Source organism: Panthera pardus, unplaced genomic scaffold, assembly GCF_024362965.1.
Source record: "Panthera pardus isolate Hobbes unplaced genomic scaffold, ASM2436296v1 HiC_scaffold_3, whole genome shotgun sequence".
NCBI classification, from domain to species: domain Eukaryota; kingdom Metazoa; phylum Chordata; class Mammalia; order Carnivora; family Felidae; genus Panthera; species Panthera pardus.
The window spans coordinates 1,573,743-1,600,079 of record NW_026526876.1 but is presented as its reverse complement, the minus strand read 5'-3'; the positions used below and the strand labels follow the sequence as shown (position 1 = coordinate 1,600,079).

General features: G+C 55.5%; 1 protein-coding gene across 1 annotated transcript; it reads right to left on the bottom strand.

Moving 5' to 3' along the window:
• Window positions 1-1,201: 1,201 nt before the first annotated feature.
• Window positions 1,202-22,046, bottom strand: DRG2 (developmentally regulated GTP binding protein 2). Its single transcript, XM_019413286.2, has 13 exons — window positions 21,867-22,046; window positions 17,978-18,138; window positions 13,313-13,402; window positions 12,603-12,663; window positions 10,578-10,668; window positions 9,849-9,921; window positions 9,663-9,753; window positions 8,708-8,805; window positions 8,222-8,298; window positions 6,449-6,537; window positions 5,602-5,660; window positions 2,347-2,400; window positions 1,202-1,978 (listed from the first exon to the last, which is right to left on the bottom strand). The coding sequence occupies exons 1-13, from the start codon at window positions 21,928-21,930 to the stop codon at window positions 1,892-1,894; spliced, it is 1,095 nt and encodes a 364-aa protein (XP_019268831.1). The 5' UTR covers window positions 21,931-22,046; the 3' UTR covers window positions 1,202-1,891.
• Between the last annotated feature and the right edge of the window lie 4,291 nt (window positions 22,047-26,337).

Here is a 26,337-nt window from a genome sequence, read left to right as displayed (position 1 = left end):
CCCTTCCCTAACTGTAAGGCAAGAAGTGGCAGTGACCATCACCCAGGCAGAAATGCTTACTTGGGACCTCATGGCCAGGCCTTGTGGCAGTCGGGAGAAGGGCTGAAGTCAGCCACTGAGTACTCACCTGTCTTGGCATACCACCGTTACTAAGAGGGGGGCTGTATGGGCATCATGCCTGCTTTATGGATGAAGAAACTGAGGCCCAGGGAAGCACCTCACAGTGAGTTAGGGGCAAGGCCCAGCTCTCCCACTGCCCCCTCCCTTCTTCCCCTCGCGGCAACCTGTGGGGAGGTACTTGGGGCAGACCCCAAGGGCCCTGGGCCGGGGTCTTCTTACCTGAGTCCTGTGGCCTGCTCCCTGCCTGCATGCCGCCTAACGGGGGTCCTGTGGCTGGCCCCAGGAGCATGGCCAGCCTAGCAGAGCAGCTCAGTGTTGCGGGGAAGGGAGGCCCAGCCCACCACGCCGACCTCCTGGGGCCCCATGTATATTTAATGATGTCTATTATTCCTGTTTTGTCTCTGGAAAGGAGCCTGAGCAGCTGACAGAGGAGCCAAGAACAGCCTGGAAAGCTGGGCAGTGGGCCTGCTCCACACTCCAGCTGGATCTGAAGACCCCAGGGGAGCCCTCTGTGCCTCCTGCCAGCCCGGTGCCTGGTAGCCCCACAAAACCTGTTACCATTCACTCCCAAGAGGCACACCTCCTCCAGGAAGCCTCCCCTATGGCCCAGAAGACCCAGCTGGGGTCCGAATCCCAGCTCTGCACTTAGAAGCTGTATAAGCCCAGGGCAAGGTGCTGCCCCTAGAGAACAGGCTGCTGTGGAGACAGCTCCACACCGACCGTGGCACGCAGCGAGGACTCTCCAGGCCAAGGCCTGTCCACCTCTGCCTTCCGAGGCAACGGGTCTTCTACCCAGCCACTTTGCTCTCCCCTGTGAGTGCTCAAGGACCTTCTGGGGATGCAGCTTACCTTGGCAGCCAGGCCCGGCCTCGGGAGGTGCCACACGGAGAGCCCACAGCCCCCGGCCAACCTTCTAGGGCAGAGACCGCCCTGGAAGACCCCACATTTTCCTATGTACCCCGGACTTGGGCCTGCTCTTCCCCAAACCAGGCACCACCCCCCTGTGGTCATCACGCTCGTTGCTGGCCCTGACCCAGCCTGGCCACAGACTTCACCAAACCGACAGAATTGTCCTCAGTCGGAACAGGAATTGTTTTCACTCTTTATTTCAGAAAGGAGCGTGGAGACCAGGGGCTTAGAGAAAAAAATACAGAAACCAAAAGCCAAAGCCTCTGCTCCAGGTGTCCCTGCAGGCTCTGGGTCCTGGGGTCCGTGCTGGGCAGGGGCTGCCCTCGGAGGGCAATACTTAGGACTCCTCAGGCTGAGGAAGGCATGAGCTGGGGCTTACAGCCACCACGAAGCAGCCTGGGGTGGGGCCGAGGGTCTGTCCTGGGAGGCGCCCTCCCCAGGTGCCAGCAGGCTCTAAAGGGCCAAGGTGCAACAACAGTAACTATGGCTTCCAGGGACCCGGGCAGGGTCAGCTCCTAGCCCCAGCACCAAGCAAGCCATCGATGTCCGGCCCCGGCTGTGGGGCAGCGGGCAACTTGCTCCCCCCGTGCCTGAAGGGGGCCAGGGGTAGGGTTCCAAACACGAGGGGCCAGTCTCATGGGAAATGCCACCAGACCAGCCCGGGTCCCCCAACCATGTCCCTTTGCCCCGACACTCTTCATCATCTGCCTACTGAAGAAACTTCTGGAGACAGCAGAGACTTGAGAGACCCCTTCCTGGGGTGTATGTATTTGTATTTTTCCTGTTTGGGCTTTGGTGCGTCCTGCTGGGGCCGACTCCCCAGGGAGGCAGGGCGGGCAGGCAGGGCGCCCAGCAAGAGGTACTACTTCTTGACAATCTGGATGACATCTTCGTGCTCCATGGTGTGGGTCAGGCCCACCCGCTGCGGGCTGTACTTGGTGCTGGTGCCCTAGGTGGGGAACAAGGCAGAGGGGCCCTGTCAGCCTCTGCACTGAGCAAGGCCAAGGCTGATAGCTATTACAGGAGGAAGGTGGGTGGGTGTACACGTTACGGGGATAGGTGAATGCCAGAGGCTGAGTGGGGGCCCCATCACTGGCAACACCCACCCCCCCGCCCCCAGACAGGAGGATGTCCCCAGTGGACTGGCCATCCCCGGATCCCAAGATGGGAGAGGCCCAAGTCCAGTACGGGCCACCACGCACACCCCGTAACCCGTAAACTGGGACACCACGCAGAGTGGCATGAGCGCCTTGCTTCTGCCTAACCCGGAGGCTATGCTGGGCATGACCCCGGCCCTCCTCCTTCCCAGAGACTCACCCACACCAGCGCGTACTTGAACTGGCTGGCAAGTGACCGGTGGATGCGGTGGCACTGGGGGACGGGAGAGGGTAACGGTGAGATGAGTACCAAGCCCACCGAGCCTAGCCATACACCCAAGCCCAAGGCCTCCGCCAAGCAGCAGTCCCCAAGGCAGGTGCTCACACAGCACTGGCCTTGTGAACACCACAGGCTCAGTCCACAGGCGGTCTCGTGCATGGCTGCAGGCTCTTCTGATACTCCTACTTCCAGGTTGGCCCAAAGGCCATGGAGCTCACTAGAAACGTTCTCGAAGCCATCAGAAGAAGGTCTGGACCTGGCTGTCGGCAGGCTTCCGCCGGCCTTGCCTGAATGCCAACCCTGACAGATGCTCCTTCAGACGGGTGACGGTAGTTTTCAGGTCACCCCACCTCAGCCTGGAGTCACCATGCCTGGCCACTGTCCCCTGTGACCTGCAGCCTCCCACCCATGACATCATCCGCCTCCACCTCAGGAATCCCAGAGCTCTTAAAGGAAGCTGGAAGGAGGGGAACTTGCAAGGGCGGCCAGCTCTTTCCCGGAGGCTGGGGGCCCCGGGTTGCGCAGGGGAGGGGGGCTGGGGAGACAGCTTCTGTGGGGACGCTGAGCCTGTAAGAACATTTCCTGAGCACATACGGGCAGCCGACCTGACGGGGCCTCCTCTAGGTGGCCGTGGTGGCCAGGACACTGCTGCCAGTAATGAGCACAGAGACCCACACAAGTGGTTCCAACACTATTTTCTAGAGCAGAGAATGAAATCCGCCGGCCCAGCGGTCGTCTCTGGGTTTTATGTCCTCCTCAGCTTGACCCACAACAATGGAGCAGGGCCGCACCCCCGCAAGGACTCCCCTGGGACCCTGACAGCTTTGGGAGCACGGAGTGGGTGCTCCTGCCCTCGAGGCAGACAGGGCGTGCGCCCTCCAGCCTGCCACAGGCCCCACCGCACCCTAGTGTCTGTGACACTAGGAGCCATTTACCACGGGGCTCGGAGAACTTTCTCCGCACTCGCATCTCTAGCAATGGGGGACAACGGCAGGTCACGGACGGCCGTCTTTTCTACTATGGGAAAGAACGTGTCGTTCGATGACAGGAAGACCACTGCTGCTCAGTGCCCACTGTACCCCCCCCCTCTTGAGAGCCCTGCAAGGTCCTCTCTGCCTTGGGGGCTTACGGCCCACGACCCTTTTGGAAGCGAGGCCTTTGTCAGCTCTCACTGAATCCGTACCGGGGCCTAGGCTGGGTGCATCGCAAAGGCCCTGGGGGTGGGGGTTCAGTTACCCCCAGATCAGGAAACTGAGGCACAGGGAGGCTGACACAGGATGGGGGAGAACCAGAACATGACCCTCGGTCTGCCTGGCTCCACTGTCTACCTGGGGCCCCGCTGCCAGCATCCAGGCAGGCCTGTACTATACTCTGGCATCTGGGACAGTTGGGTGTCCCGGGAGGGAAGCACCTGTGGGGAGGGTGAGCAGGGAGGAGGAGGCCAGTCCAGGCTCTGGAGCAAGGCCCCCAGAGCCCCTCCCCTACCCCACTGGACCCTTGTCACCTCCTACCCCTGTGCAGCTGATGACAAACAGCCAGCATTCCCCACACTCACCCCTGCCTCTGGGCCTTTGTACCTATTAGTCCCACCGCCTGGAAAACCCTCTCCTACTGCTATCTCCCGCTTTTCTTCCCGGGAGTGGCTGAAGTCCTACATCCTCTTGGGCAAGCAGCCAGGGCCTGAGAGGGTTGAGGAAAGTACCCACAGAAGGTGCAGGGTAACTCCACAGAGGACCAGCACATGGGGGCACCCGTATCGACAGCTGCCGGGTCCCCAAGAGATACCGCAGCAGTCACACGTTCCCCAAGAGACACCTCAGCAGTCACAGGTTCCGAAATAGGCCTGCAGCGGCAGGGACGCCCCCCCCCCCCCCCCCCCCCCCCGCCGTCATGAGGAGTGATCTAAGGGATGCGGCTCCTGCCAGGCGTGCTAGCGTTCAAGGCCGAGCCCTGTCCTTTTGCATCAGGAACCTCTAGCTGGCAGAGGCCTCGGGCTGGGCTTGCTGACTGAATGCACGCATGAGCCCAGACGCCAGGCTGGCCCACCACCTGTCCACAGTACACATCCTGAGAAGAAATGAGCTAGATGGAAAACAAACCCCCAAAAAACCAAAGCCTAAGAAGTTGCCTGTGTCGACCTGGAGTATTGTTCCAGGCGCTTGAGCCATCATTTGCTCCCGCAGGGCCCAATACACCTCTGAAAAAGATGGTGCAGGGTCACATTGAAGGCACAGGTGACAGCTGTGCCTGCAACAAAACTCTAGACACAGAATTGCACCCTCCTCCTCCCTGAGCCCACAGGCTCAGCCCAGAGCCCCTCTGCCTCAGGACCTTTGCATACCTTGCACCCCTGCCTAGGAGGGCTTCCACCACCCCTAAATCTTCACTGTCAGGTCCTACTTGGTCTACAGGCCCCCATGAGGACACCTCCCCCCAAGACCACCTGGCCTCTCTGTGTAGACTCAGGGTCACTCCCCGTTCCCTTACTTTGTTCCACTCCCCCTTATGTGTGACTGCTTAGCTCTGGGATTGGGTATTTGGCATCTTTGACCCCGATGGACCCTGTTCTGGCAGGAACCGGGGCTGCTTTATCGTTGGTGCTCGATAAATGTGTGTTGAGTGTAAAAAGCAATCAAAGGCATCCTGGGCTGGGGGGCAGGATGTGGGAGCAGGGAGGGCTGCTGGGGGCTGACTGAGGGACAGGAAGCCAGGAGGGGCCGAGGGCACGGAGGCAGTAGCTCTGAGCCGTAGGCACCGGGGAAACACAATGTGGAGTGACAGCACAGAAACGCCCCAGGGCAGTGGCTCTACCTGACGAACACCTGCACAGCTGTGGCTCTGAGCCTGCAACACCCAGAAGTGACAGGACAGCGATGACCACCGCTTCCTGGACACTTTCCAAGTGCCAGGCGGCACGCTGACTATTCACACGCTGGACCTCCTTCAACCCCGCCCTCTAACCACCACTGGGGTAGAAAGTGCCAGCCCTGCCGGCGGGAGAGGCCTGGTGGCTTCATACGCAGCAAGGAAGGGGGCCTGGGATGCAACCCCAGGTCTAACTCCAGAGCCCGCGCTGGGCCACTCTGCTATTGAGCCGGCGGCATCTAAGAGTCAATGGGAGAACCTCAGCAAAACCCCGCAGCAGGGACAGAGAGCTCCCTGACCCCACTGTCCCGACAGGTCTCGGCAACTCACCACGTGCTCCACGGAGGCCCCTTTCCGGAGGATGATGGCATCTGTGAAGTCCGGCCTCTCTGCAAAGGTAGAGGGAGGCAACCACAGTTATGGCCCCAAGCTGCTCTGTGCCCTTCCATCAGGGGACAGAGGCCCTTCCAGCCCCTTCCAGCCTTGGCTCAACGTTCCCCTCACTATTTGGCACACTTGCCCTACAGGGTCCTCTTGCAGGGTTCTACAACCTTGACTTTAACACAGAAAATAAAAATAAACCCACATCCAGGAGGACCGGCAACCCGGTCAGCCATGAGAATAAGTCCAGCCACGTGAAGCATCTGGATGGAACTGGTAAGACATGGCAGCCAGCTGCCGGGGACCGGTCAGAGCTGCTACATCTCCTCCCTTGCCGACAAGGTCAAGGCTGATGCAAAGTGCCAGAACTCAACTGCAAGGTCACAGGGTGTGTGAGGTGTGCAACCAGGGGGAGGGGACAGAATGAAGGTTCCTGTGTATTCACTGGCCTGACCCAGGGGGCGTGCTCTTGCTCGAGGAGGCTGGGAGGGGGGTTACTACTGTAGCCAGTGGGGAACCACAGGACAGCCTCTATCCCACTGCCCCTCCCGGCCTCAGCTCCCAAGGAATTCATCAAGACCAGCAGTCCCAGGAAGTGGCCCTCTGTACTATAAAGGCTCAGCCGAGGTCTCTAGCAGCCTGGGGTAGAGGGCGGTGACAATTCCGAGATGGGAGAAAAGCTGAGATCTGTACGGGACAGGCTGAGCCAGGGGCACAGCGTCCACACGCAGAGCGTGGCCGCCCTATGGGAGGGTGAGGCTCAGCCTGTTTCCTGGGCCACAGCCGCCTAACTCACGTCCTCTCTTCTTGGTGTAGATGCAGGTCAGGGCCAAGTACTCCCAAAGCATCTCAAGCAAGTAGTCCAGGTTCAGCTTCATGCCACAGCTGCCAGGGAGGAAAGCGGCCGGTCAGAGTAGCCCCATGGGCTCTGTTCTCGACAGTGAGAACTGCTTTCTCACTGTTGCAGGGGACAGCCTCCATCTGGCTGGCCTGGGGACAGAGGCCGGCGTGGCCCATATGGGAGCCGTGGGGAACTGAGCCTGTAGTCCTGAGGGTGGCTCGACACTTCAGCTGCCAACACCTCCGGCCACCACCACGGTCACGCCCAGCAGAGCTCAGCAGTCTCTCCTGGCGGTCCCGTTGGCATCTGTGGAGGGCACGTGGCATCTCTGAGGGACACAGGGCGCCAGGAGGTGGGGCTTCCCTCCTGACACCTGCTAGAAGGAGAATGCCGAGCACAGCTCAGCCCAGGGGGGGTTTTGTTGAGGGCGTGGCTCCTGGCTTGATCGTTTATAGAGGCATGAGCCTGAGCGGGCACCTTGACCTCCACTGACACGCCGTTGGCATAGCAAATGAACGTGTGGTGAGGAGGTGACCTCACGCCCTGAGAACTGGCACATCCTTGGGCAGCCCCTGAAGGCAGCCTGGGATATAGCAGCAGGAGAGGAACTGAGGCGGTCTTTCAGGAGGGATGCCAGCGCTCTCCTGCTCTTGGCGGTAGCTGGCAACGCCTGGGAGGGGGTCCGGGACCCTCACCCATCATTTGCACCAGTCACCCTGCCCCCTTGGCCGCCCAGCATCTGGTTCCCCGTAAGCCCTGCCTCAGTGTGAAGCTACAGACTGCCTTGTGATAGCCGGGAAGCCAGAGAGCGGGGCACACAGGTCGGGCTGCTCCCAAGGAGGAACTTGCAAGGACACTGAAAAATGAACTACAGGGGTGTCTGGGTGGCTCAGTCGGTTGAGCGTCCGACTTTGGCTCACATCATGATCTCGCGGTTCGTGAGTTCGAGCCCCGCGTGGGGCTCCGTGCTGACAGCTCGGAGCCTGGAGCCTGCTTCGGATTCTGTGTCTCCCTCTCTCTGCCCCTTCCCCGCTCACGCTTTGTCTCTGTCTCACAAAAATGAATAAACGTTAAAAAAAAAAATGAACTACAGTCCCCAGGACCCACCGCTCCAAGGAGGGCAAGGATGCCCCCCACCCCCCACCCGAGGACTTAACTTCCCTCTTCCCTCTGCCATGCAGTGGTAGCCGCATCTTCTGGGGGATTAGGAGCAGCTGGCTCACACCCTAGGGATCTCTTAAAACATTTTTTTTAATGTTTATTATTTTTGGGAGACTGAAAGCACAAGCAGGGGAGAGACAGAGAGAGAGGAAGACGCAGAATCTGAGGCAGGCTCCAGGCTCCGAGCTGCCAGCACAGAGCCCGATGCAGGGCTTGAACTCACGAACTGTGAGATCATGACCTGAGCTGAAGTCGGACGCTTAACCGACTGAGCCACCCAGGCGCCCCTTGGGGTTTCTGAGGTCTGCGGTTAACTACTAAGCTACGAAGCCTGTTAACAATTCTTATCCATTTACCTTGGTGGATGAAATCCTTCTGTTATCTTAACCAGAGCCCATCCCACATCATCCACTCCGCCCAGGCCGATCCAGGGTAGGACCAGGCCAAGATCAAAGCCGTTACTAAGATGGTCTACTCTGGCCTGGGTGCGTGTGGGGGCTCTGCCTGGCCAACGTGGTGGGGAGGCCTGACGGGCTCACACACACAAGAAGGAGTTGGGACCCTCACCTGATGACCACACTGTTGGGCTTCCGGGCCAGGCGGTCCACTTCTTCCATGGAGATCTGGTCAATTTTGTTATAAACCTGGGATTGAGAAGATGGAGGTGGGTGTCAGGGAAGGAAAAGAATACAGTAGTGCAGGAACCGGGTCCCCAAATGCCACGGCCCTGCCCACGGTGCCTCCCTCCGCGTGCCGGAACACAACAGGGGCAGGGGCCGATGCCAGCGTCCTCCCTCCCCTGCTGCCTCAAGGGTGGGGAAACGGTGCAGGGTTCTGGGACCGCTGTCCCTCCCCAGAAGGGAAGGCTGGGATAGAACCCGGTGTCAAGCTAGGGAGGTCTGCAAAACTCATGCAGCCGCCAGGGAAGAGGGGCAGGGGGGTGAAGGCAGCTCCATGCTCTTCTTGCCCCTCTGGGAAGCTTGTCTCCCATCTGGGTCACCCCGGGGCCAGCTCCGCCCCCACATGTGCGCCCTAGGGCCCAGTGCCACTTACATACAAGCAGGGCATGTACACCCGGTTGCCCACGATCACATCGATGAACTCATCCGGGGAGCAGTCTTCTCGGAAGAGCACCTCTGCGTTGAAGATCTCTGAGGGGCTCGGATTAAGGGCCATCTGAGCACCAGCAGCCACCAGCGCCCCCGCAGGAGAGGGGCCCGGACAGCCAGTTAGGAAACACAGTGCTGAAAGGGACCTCGGAGGTCATCTGCTTTGGAGGTTTTACAAGCTTTTGAAGTTTGGGGACTGCCCTCGTTGTTTTTCAAAAGGAGCCACGATACATAAAGTTTCAATCAGTGGTTTCAATCTTTTCCATTAGGCGAGAAGAAAAATGGACTTGCCAGAATCCCCAAAGCACCTCAGTGGAACCCCAGGCTTCGGTGCCAGGAGCACTGTCTGCAAGCATTGGTCTAACCCAGCTTCCCTCGCGCAAAGCTCTCCTCTGGAGGCTTGCATACCTGCAGTGACAGGGGCCTCATCACCCTGCACACAGCCTGTCCCAAGGTGACTTCTTCACATGCTGAGCTGCTCTGCCTCTGGGGCCCTGCCCTGTCCTCCAGCACCCCCGACAACCAGCCAGGCCCCTGGTTCTTCCTGAGGCTTCCCCAGGCCAGGAACCCCCAGTCCTCGGGCGCTGTTTCCCTCACCATCTCCTCTTCCTTCCAGACGTGACTGGCTGCCTGTGCCTAGTACTTGCCAGGGAGTTAGGAAGCCACTGCTGAGTTCACGGCTCTGGCCCAGCCAGCCTGCAGCTTGGTGAGCACGGAGGCAGGGGGGACAGGAAGTGTCCCATGTCACTACCGCTTTCCTGGCAGTCGCTCGGATGGAGCCGGGGTGGCTTGGGGTGGTCTGTGATCATCCTGGGCCGCAAGGCCTCCCTCCTGTCTCGGGTGGCCCCTCCCCTGCCCTGAGGGCTCTGGGCCCTCCCTTGCTGCTTTTGGGAGGATACTGTACTCATGCAGAATCAGCTGCACCAGCTTTTCTGAGCACTGGGTCAGTGTGACTGTGGAGTTAAAGGAGATGCCACCACCTTTCTTGGGCTGGAGGAGAGAGGAAAGGAGAGCGGCTCACAAAGGGGCAGCTGCAATCATCCCAAACCCGCCCGTGCCTGGCCTCCTGGTGAGGGGGGCCTCACCTTGAAGTAGATGTTGGGCTTGTGCTTGTTGAGGCGGATACCCACTGATTCCAGCTCCTTTTCCAGCAGAGACCTGGGTAGAACCCCCACGAGCCTTCACAGGTGTCCAGAGGCAGGCCAAACGGCTTCCCTGTTACACAGGAAGCCCCTGCCCTTCCAGAGGGAGGCCAATGCCCTCCTACCCACCACTGGGAACCCAGAACGTTCCTTCTCAACAACCCAAAGCCGCCGAGGAGCCTCTGGACCTTCTGCCCGGTTCGAGGGAGACTGGCTGGGCCTGCGACTGGCACGCAGAGGCAGGCCTGCTGTGCCCCTTAGCCAGCAGGTCAGGGCACGAATAAGGCTTCTGTTGTTTGGGCCTGGGCTCCCACTGGGTTCTGGGCAGCAACTGAGGCACCTTGGCCTCTGCAGGCAGGAGCCAGAGCCAGCATGGGGCTCACGGGTGACACAGGCTTCAGTCGGTGCAGCGTACCACAGTCCCCAGCCTCCAGACATCTCCATGCCAGATGTAAGCCACTCAGAGAGGACGCTCCAGGCTGACTGCACGGGTTTAGCCTGTGGACAGTCCTGCTGCTGCTCCCACGTGTGAGAGGCCCAAGCGCCCCTGGATCACCCATCACGATCAGGGACACAGCAGCTGGAGCCACACTGTCCTACCAGCATGCCCAGGGATCCCCACCGCCCCCCAGACATGTTAGCCTGCCCCACCCCCCACACTCCCCTGCAGACCTCTGCACTTCTCCCTTAGTGGCATCCAGCATCATGATGACGACGTCAGCCGTGCGTGCCACAGCAATCACCTGCCGGCCACGACCTTTCCCTGGACAGGTGGAAGGGACACGGTTACACAGTGACATAGGCACAACCCGTGTGACCCCCACCCAGGCCACGGAGCCCCAGACTCCTGTCCTCCACAGACCCATCATGGTCTCTGCCATATGCCAGCCACTGGCTGTGATTTCCTTGCCATTTTTCACTAATCCGTGTGCTGTTTTACTCATGGAGACTTGTTTTAGAAGGTAATCTGACATCCCCACCTCAGGAGAAGTAACATTCTCCTCCTGTCCCTACCCTGCAATAGGCCACACGCTAAGTGCTTCGTGAACATTTCCTCACAACCACCCTATATAGTCAGTGTTATCAAGCCCATTTTATAGATGAGAAAACTGAGGCTTGGTTTGGAGCTCATCACTTGCCCAAGATTACAAAGCTAGTGTGCTATCAGGATTTGAACATGTCTGCCCTTTCTGGAAATGGGGCGATATAACCCACCCCCAATCCAAGGGCTGCAGAAAGGATCACATGAGACACCACAGGAAGAGGTACTTTAGGAACTGCCACACAAAGGTCAGACCATGTGGTTATTGCACCACCACAGAAGTCAGGCGCCTTGCCAAGGTCACAGCACTAGGATCCAGGTAGTGTAGATTTCAACCATGATCTGCCTCCCTCTTTGGAGAATGGGGGGCTGGGTCCAGTGATCTTCACAAGCCAGGGGCCTCCTGTCACTACCAAACATACTTCCCCCACAGGGGCCAGACCACACCAGGCCCCATGATGCTGCCTGGGGCAGCAGGTTCCTGGGGGACCATCACCATTTCCACCAGCCCAATTCAAGTAGCCGGGACTGTGCCCTGATGGGGGCAGTGGGGTATGGAAGCGTGCAGAGGAGATGGCAACTGGACCCCCAGGGAGGAGGTCCCGCTGCCCAGCCTGGACAGGGTTGCTAAACCAGAGAGGTGGGCACCAACCCTGGCCCTGCCACTTGATGGGCGAAGAGTCATTTAGGGCAGACCCTTTCCCTGTCTGTCCCTGCGGTTCCTCCTGGCTATGAAAGGGAAATAATGACACTTCCTAAGTCACAGGACTATGTGAGGATTAAGTGAGATAATGGTCAGCGCAGAGCCCGGCACTTAGCCAGTGCTGGATAACCATCAGCTGGTTACCGTGTCCGCAATGCTGCAGGAAGCCACCAGAAGCCACAGGCATGTTCCTATCTCAGAAAACAAAGACAAGGGGCGCCCGGGTGGCTCAGTCAGTTGAGTGTCCGGCTCTCAGTTTCGGCTCAGGTCATGATCTCACAATTTCATGGGTTCAAGCCCCACATCGGTCTCTGTGCTGACAGCGCGGAGCCTGCTTGGGATTCTCTGTCTCTCCCTCTCTCTCTGCCCTTCCCCCAGTCACACTGTCTCTGTCTCTCTCAAAATAAGTAAATAAACTTAAAAACTTAATAAGTAAAAAAACTTAAAAAAATATTTAAAAAAGCTTAAAAAAATAAACCTAAAAAAAGTTAGTAAATAAACTTAGTACATAAACTTAAAAATAAACGTAAAAAAAAAAACAACCCTTTTCTTAAAAAAAAAAACAAAACAAAGACAAAACAAAGGACAGGGCCCCAGGACTAGGAGCACGGCCTGAGCTAGCCAGCTGGTAAGGGGCCAGTCCTTGCAGGGGTCTGTCCAGGGACACGCCACGCAAGTGGGAACTCAAACCTGCCACGGAAGCTACACGACCTTGGACAGGTCCCTTCACCTTGCCGGGCCTCAGTCTCCTCGGCTTTAATACGGGGCCTGCCAGGACCGTATGAGGCCAGAGTCCCTGAAGCACAGGGCACTGAACCCACCCCTACCCGTTGAGCCCTGCAGCCATGTCCAATTTTAACGGTGAGGCCAGTACAGCAAATCCCTACAGAAGAGGACGGGCTGGGGTGCAGAGATCCACCCTGTTTCCCACCTGCCGGTTCCCACTCCCTACCTTGTGCTGCACCTTCAATGATCCCAGGAAGGTCCAGCAGCTGGATATTGGCTCCTTTGTACTAGGATGCGGAGGAGAAGGGAAGGTGAAGAGGGGTGACCGTGGGAAGGGCTTGCCTGAACCCAGGACCCCCACTCTGGCCTGCAGCTCAGGGGCTCTGGGAATCCCAGGGCTCAGCCTCGGGGGCCAGGTCCAAGCCTGCTCAGCCTGGCACAGCTCCAGCTCCAGATCCTGCAAGCTGAGGAGCTCCCAGGCACAGACTCTGGAGTTTTTGTAATCCTACCCACCCATCACTGATGGTTAACAGCACCTTACAAAAATATCACTTCACCGCGGAGGCTCTGGGCCACAGGACCCCAGCTACCCGAGGCGTTGAAGCTTCACAGGAAACAGAGGGATACAGCCAACCACCACCAAGTGACCCAAGCCGGGGTGGCGCGGGCCAGTGGAGCACAAAGGGGCACCAGCAAGAGCGGCCAGGTGCTGGCCGGACTCCCGGAACCAGTCAGGGTTCCAGGCAGGCATCTCTGGGGTCCCAGCAGCCAGAAGCCTCAGAGGTACCACTGCTTGAGAGCAAAGAAGCTCAGTTCAGAAACCCCCCTGACCCCCAACCCCTACAGGAACACCTCCACTCACGACTTACAAATATATAATCGCAAACCCAAGCATGTACCCTTTCCCCTTCTGGAATCCAGCAAACCTCGACTTACTTCAATGACTCCAGGGATACATGTCAGGGTTGTGAATTCGTAGGACGCAGCTTCGCTGGCTGTGGAGGTCATTAGACTCAAGAAGGTAGACTAGGAGGAAAAAGAGGTCATTGCAGTGAGGAGTCTTGTCCCAGCCTCCTTCGAGAATCCCCACAGGCCAGGAGCCTGCCGGATGCAGGCATCACAGAGACTCCCTCCTCCGCCTCGGGGTGGGGACCTGGGTAGCTAGAAAGAAAACAACAGCTGGAAAGGTCGCCTCTGGCTCTGCCCAGGGCAGGTAGGGCGCCAGAAGGACACTCTATTCCTCGGAGGCCTCAAGGCCCCCCTCAGGTGGACACAGGGACCTGGTTTCTAAGTGGGATCCCCAACTAAATCAGGGGCCCCTCTCTAGCTCCACCAAACCCTCCAGCCTTTCCTGGGCCCCAGAGAACTTCAAGCAGGCAACAGCCTGTGGCACTCAAAGTGGCTGCTCACCCAGGGAGGGGTGAGATATGCAAGGAGGCAGATGAGGTCTGAGACAGAGCCAGACGGCAAGAGAGGGTGCTGTCAGGCAGGAAGGGTCTTGGTGGGAACATTTATGCCACGGTTTGCCGTGGGACCAGAGCCATGGCCTGGTGGGGAGTTAGAAACGTGGCTCCCCTGGGCAAGAAACTTCATCCTCTGAGCTTCAGAGTCCTCACGCATAGGCTGGCCATCTGCTCGCTCCCTACCGCATGGGGCCACGTGGGGTTAAAGATGATGAGGCACCCGAGGCGCCAAGCCCCGAGCATGGCGAGACCACGGCGATGGATGCAGTGGCCCAGAGGGCCAGCAAAGCAGTGGGCAGAGCCAGAAGGGGAAGAAAGCCAGCCCTGGCCTCCTGCCCCCATCCTAGTCGCAGGACACCTGGAATAAAAAGTCTGAGACGCAGTTGTGACAGGGCCGCCTGGACCGTGCCCCTCGCTGGCAACCGGAACGGCTGGGGGCACATCTCACTCACATACCTTCAGGCCTTGAAGGTAACACTGCCCTCGAATCCAGAAACTCTCCACCCTGGGGACCTCTTAGAAACTCGAGGAAACATAAAAACCTGGTGGGGTAGACAGGTATGGACAGGTGGGGCAGCCCGAGAGCAACGGCTGCCGAGACACTGAGTGATGGCGGCTGGACGCTAACGGAAGGCTCTCTGGCCTCTGCAGTGGGGAGGCTGGGCCCTCCCATGGCTGGAGAGCCCAGATCCCCAACAGGACGGTGGCATCTGGCCACAGGGCAGACCCTCAAGGGCATAGCCCTTGGTAAACAAGGCGGCTTCTCCCAGCCTGGGCTTCTCATCTGGAAAAGAAGTCCTCGGCAGGTTGGAAAGTAAACTCAAAATAAAAGGTGAAAACGGATAGAGTCCATGATAAACACCTGAAGAATTAAAGCCTGAAAATACTTACCTGTCACTCTGTGGGACAGCTATGACCCGACATCTTGCTGGTCACGTATAGGCAACCCATAAGCATTTGTCCCGCCTTTCCAGGAACTTTTTCAGGCTAACCAGACAGCAACACTGATGAGAGAAAGTGCTACTCTCTTGAGGAACATCAGCTAATTAGTGAGGAAGGAAGAAGAGAACTAGAAAGTCGACATCTGCAGCCACTAACAAAACTCACAGAGGCGAGGACAATTCTCTGGTGGCAAGGACACCAAGAGGATGTCAACGGGGCCTGACTTCTGCACTCTACTGTAGTCACACCTTGCAGGGCACTTTGCAGTCCCCTGGGGTGGGGGCGGGGAGGCAAACGCAACTATGCGGAGGGGAGACAGGGTATCCCTCCCCTTAACCCAGTGGTTCTGGAAATGCAACCAGCTATCAGGGGCTTTCCGGCATGGTGCAAAACGAGGTCTACCCCCTCTCCTATGTGGAACCAGGTCCCAAGTCCCAGGTGTCTACCTGACTTCCGGCTCACAGGAAGAACAATGAACGGACGAAAAGGTTAAGGCACACCGCAAGGAAGCAAGCAGACAAGTGCAGAGCATGGGCTTCCTGTAGGACCACTGTCCGGTCTCTTGAGAGCTAGGGTCTTGACAAAAGGGACTGTTCTAGATTAAAGCAGATGGAGGAATAATACATACAGGGGCCCCACGTGGTCCTAGAACAGACCTCCGTTTGGACAGATCAGCCGCAGAGGTCATTTTGGGGCGAGTGTTGAAATCAGGATACCGTCCAGGCATTAGATGGTTACTATGTTACTGTTAATCTTGTCTAGTGTGATAGATAGTTTGTGGCTCAGCAGGAAAATATCCTTATCCTTTAGAGATAAAGCTTAAATACTGGGGTCAAAGGTCACAAAGCATGAGGTCTGTAATCTAGTCTCAAATGGTTCAGTCAAAACAACAAAAGCCCACTCGCACACGCACACAAATACACACAAATACACACAAATACAAGGAGATGGAGCAATATGGCAAACTGATGGACCCAGATGGCGGGGACACTGTGTTTGTTCTTTCATCTCTCCTGCAAGTTTGGAAATTTCTATTACACAAAACTGGGAAAAACGAGAAAGAGACAAAAAGACAGGGATCTGGAAACCACACCAGGACTGAAGACTGTGGGGGTGGCCAGCTGGCAGAGGGCACGGCTGGGGACAGTCCCACCTCTCCAGAGGGGCTCCTGCAGCGCCGGCTCCTCCTGAGGGGCTGAGGCGGGAGGCCCCTGCGCTGCTCAGCGTCCAGCTGAGGAGTCATAAGCACCATCACTACAGGTATCTGAGCGCTGGCCAGGTAGCCGCACGCCAAACAGGTGCTCGGGTTTGGCACGAGGGTTGAAAGGGGCAGGCTGGATGGACGCCAAGCGGCCTGGGGGGGAGGGGGGGTCACAGTGGCTCCCTTCCAGGGCATTCATCACCCTCGGCTATAGCAACCTTCCCATCCTCATCCTACCTGCACGGATGATAACGAAAACGACGTTGTTTCCCAAGCCCGCACAGATGGAGGACAGGGGGCAGTGCACCCACCCAACTGGGTACTGATAATAAGGTTCAACTGGGGTAAGAGCGTTCCCAAAGATTAAGAAGCACCTGCCTGTCATCGGGAAGGAACCCTTCTGCAGACCTTGAGGCAGAGATTGGGCCAGCTCACAGCCCAGCGCGGATGCAGCATCACGTGTAGGGGTACGTGAGCAGACACTAGAGACATTCCTGTCCCCACATGGCGTTGGCTACAGCTCCTTTGGGGGGTAAATGGCAGTGTGCTGACGGCCATTTCTAAAACCCACACCCTAGAGCTGCTGTGCTCACTTGGCCAAACGCGTCCTCCAGAAATACCGGCTCCAGTTCACAAAGATCCACGCACAAGGGTAGTGACTACAGCACCGTGCGGGCAAACAAAAGCCTGGGGGCGACCTAGCTACCATGGCAGAGGAGGGAAGGAGCAGACTATTGATGACACTATGACCACAGTGAGGGATTCTAGGCAGCTGTTAAGAGAGGAGGTAACTCTGGGGCGCCTGGGTGGCTCAGTTGCTTAAGCGTCCAACTTTGGCCGCTCAGGTCATGATCTCATGGTTCGCGAGTTCAAGCCCCGCATCAGGCTCTGTGCTGACAGCCCAGAGCCTGGAGCCTGCTTCGGATTCCGTGTCTCCCTCTCTCTCTGCCCCTGCCCTGCTCACACTCTGTCTCTGTCTCTCAAAAAGGGAATAAACGTTAAAAAAATATATATGTTAAAAAAAAAAGAGAGAGGAGGTAACTCTAATGTATGAATGAGACGGATACCCACGGGGGAGTGAAAATGCCAGGGCCCAATATAGCCATAATCCCATTTTCAGAGAGTGTGTGTGTGTGTGTGTTGTGTGTAGACAGAGCGCAAGATCAACTCCCACCTCCTGTGATGCACTCACCCATCATATAGGCCAAGGGGAAAACAAAACCAAACCCGTACAAAGCATAGCGCTCAGCCTGTAGTTTGCACTCGGCAAGCGAGAGCTGTTACCAACTTCCCCTGATGCTATTCCACCAGCGTCTGTCCAAGCCACCTGGTCATCGTTCCCTTGGCCTATATCTGAGCTGGGGTCCCCGCTTCCGACCTATCATCTGCGCAACAGCCAGAACGATTCTGCTACAAAGTGAGTTAACACCCAGATCTTGGTCTCTAAACAGCATTCTCAGAAGAAAAGGAACCAGGGCTCCCTGGAAATTACGGCCGATTCTAGGGCTGGGGCAGGGAACACACATGATGAGCCTGAGGTATCTCGGTGGTACCAGAAGGTAAGGAAGTGGTTCAGAGCAGCCCTCCTGAACTCCCTGACATAGACTCCACCCCTGCCCTGCATATTCCTCCACGACAGTCCGCACCAGCCTTCCACTGTTTGCTTACTGTCTTTTCTCCCCTAAGAAAGGGAGCTCCATGTGGGCAGGGACAGAACTATCTTGTTCCCTATCGTATTACCAGTGCCTCGCAGAGCCTGGCACAGGGTGTGCACTCAGTAAACGTTTGTGCATGATGGATGGGTCAGAGACTGAGCGGAGACAGGAAACAATGGTCACCAGGCGGGATGATAAAGGGGTGGGACCTGATCCTGGGGGAGGCTGGGTCTTCTTGGTCCCTGGAGCGAATTCAGAAAGGCGGCGCGAGGAGGCGCAGGCAGTCGTGTTCGGAAGACAGGCTGCTTCCTCCCCAAGGCCCACGCTGACCATCACTGACCTTACCCACAGAGGGAAATCCAATCAGCGCCACACGGGCGTCACCCGACTTCATGACATCGAAACCCTCTCCTTTGGATGAGGCCGATTTGGACGGTTCCAGCAGCTGGGCCCGATACTTGGCGAGTTTTGCTTTCAGCAGGCCCAGATGATACTCAGTGGCTGAAGGACGGAAAGCAAGACAGAAGGTAAGTATCCAGGGTATCCAAGCCCCGTGGGTCAGGTGCAACCCCACATACAACCAAATGCTGGCTAGAAACATCAGAACCGGATGGCAATTGTCGAGGAGATCAGCAAAGAAAACACTCCTTGTCTCAAAATGCCGCCTTAGCCTCTCACTTCATTTAGGATACAAGCCAGTGTCCTTATTAAGACCGCATGACCCCATGTCAGCACCAGGGGACAGCACCACTCCCTGGGGCGTGCCGGAGGATGTTTTCTGTGGTCAGTGTGATGGTGAGGTCCCCATCGCCATTTACCAGACAGGGGCCAGGGACGCCAGTGGCCCTACAAAGTGTGAGTCAGTCTGGCACAGCCAAGAATTGTCCCGTGTTCCATAGGAGTTTTTCACAGCCCTAAGACATGTGTGGAGGGAAAACCTGGGTTAGGAGCACCAGGGCCTAGAGCCTAACTCTCTTTCACAAAAAGAAAACCCCAGGACATTTTCTTACAGTGTTAAAAAACACTGAAATTTCCAGGAATGCGACTGCTGTGTACGTCAAGGAAAGAGTCTAGCATGTTGTGTTTCAAACTTTACCCAGGGGTGCTCACCATCTTGGGATCCCAGGCTGTTCACAGTGATGCCTCTTGCAGGGTACCTGAGTCACCAACATGACACACTGTGTGCTGGTGTAGATCGTGGCTAAGCCCACATACCCGGTGATTCTGCCCAGAGGTGCAAATATCTCACTTCATTATAACGTCGCTGTACCTTGGCTGTGCCCCAACATTTAAATATTGAAATAAACGCTATTTTAATTATAAATTACTTTCCTTTCGCTCTGCCTTTGTATTAGGATTAGAGCACGATACTGATTTTTCTCAAATTCGGTGTGTACAAAAGTTGCACAGTGATGGGGAGTGGTATTTCACGACAGTAAAGGTGTCACAAAATCTTCACTAGAAAAGTGGGCTGTGGCTTAGTAACCTGGTCCCTCACTACTGCTCCAACATCTCCTTCCACTCTCTTTTATTTACTATATTCCAGCCACAGTGGCTTTCTTTTTGCTTCTTCGGGACATGCTGACACCCTTCGTGCCTCAGGATCTTTGCATTTGCTATCCCTTCCATTTCAACCTTGTCTTCACGGGGCCGGCTCCTTCTCGACATCTGAGGCTCAGTTCAGATGTCACCTCTTCAAAGAGGCCTCCCCTACTCAGCCGGAGGGGGCAGTGGGCAGTGTCCTGCAAAGGTAAGTAACCTGTGCTAAAATCCCACCCTATCATTCCTGGCCATTTAACTTTGGGAAAGTTCCTTAATCTTCTTGTCTATCAGTTTCTCAATTTGCAAAGCGGGGACGTTATCAGTAGTAACCACTCCACTGGATTTCTGTAAGGCTTAAAGAAAGCACTAAGAATAATGCCTAGCACCATTAAGCGCCCAGGAAAAATTGGTTATTATCATGATCCACAGTAACCCCTGCCCTTCCTCAGGCCCCTGCTCTGCTCTATGACCCTGTGTATTGTCTTCATGGCTCTTATCACCATTTGAAACTATCTTGTTTCTTTACTTCCCTCACTCAAGTGGGGCAGGATCCCCAGTCTCCCGTGGCACAGGGCAGGCACTCAGGAAACGTCTAACAAGTGAATGAGTGAACGGATGGCAGGGAGAAGTGGTCCAGAATGGGTTTGGCAACCGTCAGGTTCATCTGGACCTTCCTGTCACCCTAGGTCGTTGAGATTCTAAGCACCTCTTGAAGGGAAGGACTAAGTCTTAATCCTTAAATCACCTTTCCATCCCCTTTTCTACCACTGCCAAAATGGCAGCACGTCTAGCCTCCCTGCTACTTTCCTTGATCCTGTGGAGTATCATCCACAGGGCAGCTGGTGGGAGCTTTTAAAACAGAAATCAGACTATGTCTCTCCCCTGTTTAACACCCTCCACTAGCTCCCGCTGCCCTGAGAACACAATTCAGACTCTTTCCCATGACCTACGAGGCCCTACATGACTGGCCCTTTCCTTTCCCATCACTGCACTCCAGCCCCAGACCTTCAGATCCTTGAACAAGCCAAGTCCGTTCCTGCCTCAGAGATGTTCGTTCCTCTGCTGGGAATAGTCTTGCCCCAGATCTTTGCATGGCTGGTACCTTCTCATTTTGGCCTCAACTCAAAATGTCCCCGCCTCATGGAGGTTTTCTCTGATCATTCACCTTAGCAGGCCCAGCCCGCCCCTCCACCCTTGCTGTGTCACCCTGGTCTGCCTTCACAGCATGTATTGCTGGATGAAACAATCTTATTTATTTGGTTGTTAGTTTACAGACTATCCACTGGAAGGTCAGCTCCAAGAGGGCAAGGATGTGCCTGCTGTGCTGATGGCCTTAACCAGAGTGCCTAGCACACGATAAGGGCTCTGTTAAGATTTACATCATGAGGGGCACCTGGGTGGCTCAGTTGTTAAGCGTCTGACTCTTGATTTCAGCTCAGGTCATGATCTCAATGTTTGTGAGTTCGAGCCCCTCGTTGGAGTCTATGCTGACAGTGCAGAGCCTGCTTAGAATTCTCTCTCTCCCCCTCTCTCTGCCCCTACCCTGCTCATGCTCTCTGTCTCAAATAAACTTAAAAAAAAAGAGTTACATAATGAATGAATGAAAGATGCCCCCAACTTCTCAGCCTCCAGAACTAAATGGAGCCGAGGAAGGACAGACACTGAGACTAGCCACCTAATATCCCCTGCTTTCTGCTCCTGCAACCCCAAAGCAGGACTGGCTAGGCACTGGGCCTCACTCGCCCTGGCCAGTCGTATCCCCCATTACTCCAGATCCTCCTTCTGTTCTAGAATGTTTTAGACCTAGAAGTCCCATGGACACACCACGCTCACCTGGACTCCCATGCTTTTGCCTCCACAGTGCCCCTCACCTGCAGTATCCTCCCCTTAAGCAGCTCAAGCCCCACCTCCTCCTGGAAGCCTTCTTGGGTGTCATCATTTGTTTCTCCCCACTGCTCTTCTCCGGTGAGCTCTTCCAGCCCTTACAATCTGAAGCCTAGATTTGATCCTTCATTATGTGCTACCTCTGTCGGGGGTTTACTCTAAATACTGAGTGCTTCCCATGTGCCTAGTACTTTGCACATGCTATCTAGTTTATAACCTAGTTGTGGGCTAAGATGAGACAGGGACAAATGAGGACATTGAGGCGCAAAGAGGTGAAGTGACTTTCCAAGCTTTCACGGCAGGTACTGGTGGCGCTGGAGTTCAAATCCAGGTCCGCCAGACTCGAGTCTTGATGGCCTCTGTTCCCGAGGTGCTGGGTGAAGCTGTAAAAGGGGTACCTCCTGGTGCTGGGTACCTGTAAAAGGGGTCCTCCTGGACTTGCCAGCACAAAGCGGGGCGAGCGCCAACTCCCCCAGGCCCGACCACCGGGAGACCCGGGTTTGAACCCAGACCATGCCTCTCTGGGTCAGATGCTGGCTGCGCGGTGGGATTTCTCTACTCGGTCACCTGGTCTGGCACCAAGCAGATCTCACGGGGATCGTTTGCACTTAGACCAGCGCGTTGGGACCCGGATCCTGCCTGGTCCTGCCTGCCTCGGCGCGCTGGGAGACGAGGTCACGTCTCTGGCACTTTTCTGCGGCCTTCGAGCCCGCTTCAGCTCTATCGCTGGAGTTGTTCCCCCATTTTACGGACAGGAAAACTGAGGCGGGCAGAAAGGAAGGCCCCGCCAGGCCGGCCCTCACCCTTGTTCTTCTGCGTCCGAGCGATCTCCTTCTCGATCTCGGAGATCTTCTCCAGGATCCCCATGGTGGCGGCTGAACCGGGCGCACCGACAGAGACGGCAGCGGCACCGGGAATTCCGCCCTCTCGGCGGCGGCCGAACTGCGTGCGCCCGGAAGCGCACGGAGAACAGCGTCCTCGTGCTCCCGGCGCTCCGGGATTCAGAGTCCGGGCGGCCACGTCGAGCGGAGTGCTAGACACAATTGGTTCCGCCCGCTGGGCCGGCGGGGCTGGCCTCCCCACCGTCGCCAACTAAGAACCGGGGCGGGGCCAGGATGGGCTGGGGCGGGGCCGGGGCGGGGCCAGGCCGGGGCGGGGCGGGGCCATTTTGTACTGGGCCAGGCGCGAGCTGGGCGGGATGCGAGCTTGGGAGACAAAGAGGGAATGTTGGGTGAGGAGCCCCGAACTTTGGGTTCCAAGCGCACCTGGCTCTGCTGGTGTCAAGAATCGCTGAGCTGAAAGCTTGATGGCTCTTGTTTTGTGTAGAGGTTGACAGCGGGTCCCCCTTACCACGTTAACGAAATGTTCCAACTTAACCTTAACCACCTGCCATCAGATGCCTCCTGATGTGGTGCATTATAAAGTAGCACCTCCTACGTGGCATTCTTGCCAAAAAATACCGTATCTGAGTTTAGACACGAGGAACCATCAGACAAATGTAGAACGTGGTACGTTTTGTAAGACACGTGGCCAGGGCTCTTCAAAATTGTCAATGATTAAAGGTGCGATAGGGAGACTGTTCCAGATAAAAAAGATACTAAATACGATGTGTGGACCTTGCCTAGAATCTGGTTTAACATTTCAAAAGCAGCTATAAAAAGACATTCTTAATCCAATTGAAATTTCGACTTTGGATAGGATATTAGATATTATGGAATCGTTGCTAATGTTCATGGGTATGATTATGTAGGAGAATGTCTTTATTCTTTAAAATTTTTCTTAATGTTTATTTTTGAGAGAAAGAGTGCGAGCGGGGAAGGGGCAGAGAGAGAGGGAGATACAGAATCTGAAGCAGGCTCCAGGCTCTGAGCTGTCAGTACAGAGTCTGACGTGGAGCTCGAACCCACAAACTGCGAGATTATGACCTGAGCCAAAGTTGGACCCTTAACTGAGCCACCCAGGCGCCCTGAGAATGTCTTTATTCTTTTTTTTTTATGTTTATTTTTGACAGAGAGAGAGACAGAGCATGAGCAGGGGAGGGGCACAGAGAGAGGGAGACACAGGCTACGGGCTCTGAGCTGTCAGCACAGAGCCCGATGCGGGGCCTGAACTCACAGACGGCGAGATCGTGACCGGAGCCGAAGTCAGACGCTCATCCGACTGAGTCACCCAGGTGCCCCGAGAATGTCTTTATTCTTAACAGATGTACCCAGTGGCATTTAGGGATTGTCTTAGTCTGCTCAGGCTGCCATAACAAAATACCACACACTGGGTGGTTTAAACAACAGAATTTAGTTTTCTCACAGCTCTGGAGGCTGGAAGTCTGAGATCAGGGAGCCAGTATGGTTGGGTTCTGGTGAGAGCCCTATTCCTGGATTGTAGACGGTCACCTTCTTGCTGTGTCCTTACATGGCCTTTACTAGGTGCGTGCACACAAGGAAAGAAGGGGGAGCTCTCTCGTGTCTGTTCTTATAAGAGCGTGGATCCCATGATGACCTCATCTGACCCTTCCAAAGGGTCAGATTCCAAAAGACGAATCTCCAAATACCAACACACTGGGGGGTTAGGGCTTCAACATAGGAATTTTGAGGGATACAAACATTCAGTCTGTATCAGAGTTAAAGAACATGATGTTTGTATCTTACTTTAAATAGTTCCAAATATGTATACATTTAAAGAAAGGACGCCAAAGTAAATGGGGCCATATGTTAACAGTGTGTAGGTGTGTATTGAATTATTCTTTCAACTTTTCTGTATGTTTTTCATAAAAAGTTGGGGGTGGAAAGTGGGTCCTTGGAAATGACTCTGTGTTCAGATCTGAGGTTCATAACAGCGCGAGCTTGGTTAAATGTCTTAATCCCTGCGAGCTTGGTTAAATGTCTTAATCCCTCCGAATCTGTTTCTGTATCTTAAACATGGGAATAACACGGTTGTTACGAAAACGTGCACCGGGCACATTGTTTGCCCCTAAGTTTTTCTTGAATGTCAGGGCCACTGTAAGTGATTTCTCCCCTGTGGGTCTCACATCCTCCTCAGATTCCACCCACATTTATTGAATGTTTATCATGGGCCAGGCTCTAGGCTCGAGGGGGGCTTCTGTGAGGTTTGAGCTTGCAATTCTCATCCACCTTTTACAAAGTGCGATTACTAAGCCATGCAGAGTGCCTGGTCTGGTGGCTTAAGCTATTCAATAGCAGGGCTGAGATTTGAGAGCAGGGCCTCCAATTCCAAGTCCAGTGACCCCAAGGGAACATAACAAAGTAGACTGTGGTTGAGAATACCTGCGTGTGAGGGTTTGGGTAAGCTTTCAAGAAGGTTCTGTGAAAGCCCTCTGAGACCTAGGGAGGCCCATGCCAACGTGGAGGTCTGTAAGAGCCTTTACGCAGGAGCAGGTCTCCAACACTCCTCCGCCTCCCCTCCAAATTGGACATGACGTGGCTCACTGGGCTGCTTTTCCAGCTATGCTTGTGCCTACAAAGTTTCCATTTGGGGAAACAGAAGTGTTCTGAAATATGACTCACCTTCCAAGAGTCCTGGCATCTCTGCTGTTGTGTCTGCTTCGGTCACAGTCCCCGTGGGCCTCAGTTGCCTCGTAAATTATATGAGACTCATTCCTACTTCAAGGGTCGAGAGAGATAAGCTGAATATGAAGCATTGTCTAGGTAACTGGCCCTTTCTGTTCAGAAGGTCTGGGTTCTCCAAACCCAAACCTGGGAAGCCTTGTTTGTTCATCTCACTTGAGGAATCTTTGAAACAGTGTTTACAGAATTTCTGGAGATGCTGCTACCGTGACTGTAGAAATATTTTTTTTAATGTTTGTTTTTGAGAGAGAGACAGAGCGTGAGCAGGGGAAGGGCAGAGAGACAGAGGGAGACACAGAATCCGAAACAGGCTCCAGGCTCTGAGCTGTCAGCACAGAGCCCGACGCGGGGCTCGAACTCACAAACTGCGAGATCGCGACCTGAGCCCAAGTCGGACGCTTAACCGACTGAGCCACCCAGGCGCCCCTGGAAACATACTTTTTGAATTTTTTAATGTTAATTTTAAAAAATGTTTTAATGCTTTATTTTTGAGAGAGAGAGAGACAGAGACAGACAGAGCATAAATGGGGGAGAGGCAGAGAGACAGAGGGAGACACAGAATCCGCAGCAGGTTCCGGGCTCTGAGCTGTCAGCACAGAGCCCAACGCGGAGCTTGAACCCACGGGTCACAAGATCAATACCTGAGCTGAAGTCGGATGCTTAACTGACTGAGTCACCCAGGCGCCCCTTACATTTTTGCTCTAGTCCAGACATTGTCCTGAGGTTCAGAGCCACACATCATCACCCCTTGGAAATCTAACGCATATTTATCTAGACTCAGCGCATCCGAAGCTGACCTTCTGCTCTTCCTCCAGACCTCTTCCACCTGCACCTGTTGTACCTGAGACTGACCAGTTGGTCACCAAATCGATTCCCCTGTCCTCCCAAGCAACCAGCTAGGCCACCTTTCCACCCTTGTAGTTGGGTGCGGCCGCTGATCAGGGAAAAGCGATGCCCACCCCTTCCAGACCCGGCGCATGGAAGCCTGAAGCTTGATCCTCTGCCTCCCCCGGGACGGTTGCAGAAGGCAGGGGTTAAAGACGGCAGAGCCTCGTCCCTGATGACTGGTGATGACTGGTGGGGAAGAACCCACACCCACCTTGTGCCAACTGGATTTGGTGGGAACGACCAACAGACGTCCATTAGCTCAAGTCCTGAGAGTTCAGGGTATCTCTTTCTAGCAGCTGGAATACACAACTGTTCTGTTTTCTTTATTTTTTCAAAGTTTACTTATTTATTTATTGAGAGAGAGAGAGAGAGAGAGACAGAGAGAGAGAGAGAGAGAGAATGAGCTGGGGAGGGGTAGACAGAGAAGGGGACAGAGGATCCCTGACAGCAGAGAGCCTGATGCGGGACTCGAACTCCCAAGCCGAGCCATGAGATCATGCATGACCTGAGTCGAAGTCAGACGCTTAACTGACTGGGCCACCCAGATGCCCCAACTGTTGTTTTCTTAGATTTATCCCTTTAGCATCCATTCATTACATTCCAGGACCCATACTTTTAACTATGTATTTTCCTCTTTTCTTTATTCTTGATGCTCTGGCATTTGTGGCCTTGCTGACTGGCCTTGCTGACTGAGGAGACACCGCCCCTCCCAGGGCCAGCCAATTCTTAAAGATAGCTAAGGGCTTCCCGCTTCCCAGTATGCCATTCATGTGCAAACCACCGATCTCCACCCCAGGCCTCCAGC

What these genes read in the sequence shown, in the direction of transcription:
- DRG2 (XM_019413286.2), bottom strand. Translation starts at nt 21,930, where the DNA reads ATGGGGATCCTGGAGAAGATCTCCGAGATCGAGAAGGAGATCGCTCGG. An exon ending in GATTTCCCTCTGTGGGTAAG is followed by an intron (nt 13,403 to 17,977) that starts GTCAGTGATGGT and finishes TTTTCCTCCTAG; the next exon opens with TCTACCTTCTTGAGTCTAAT. An exon ending in CCCAACAGTGTGGTCATCAG is followed by an intron (nt 6,538 to 8,221) that starts GTGAGGGTCCCA and finishes CCTCCCTGGCAG; the next exon opens with CTGTGGCATGAAGCTGAACC.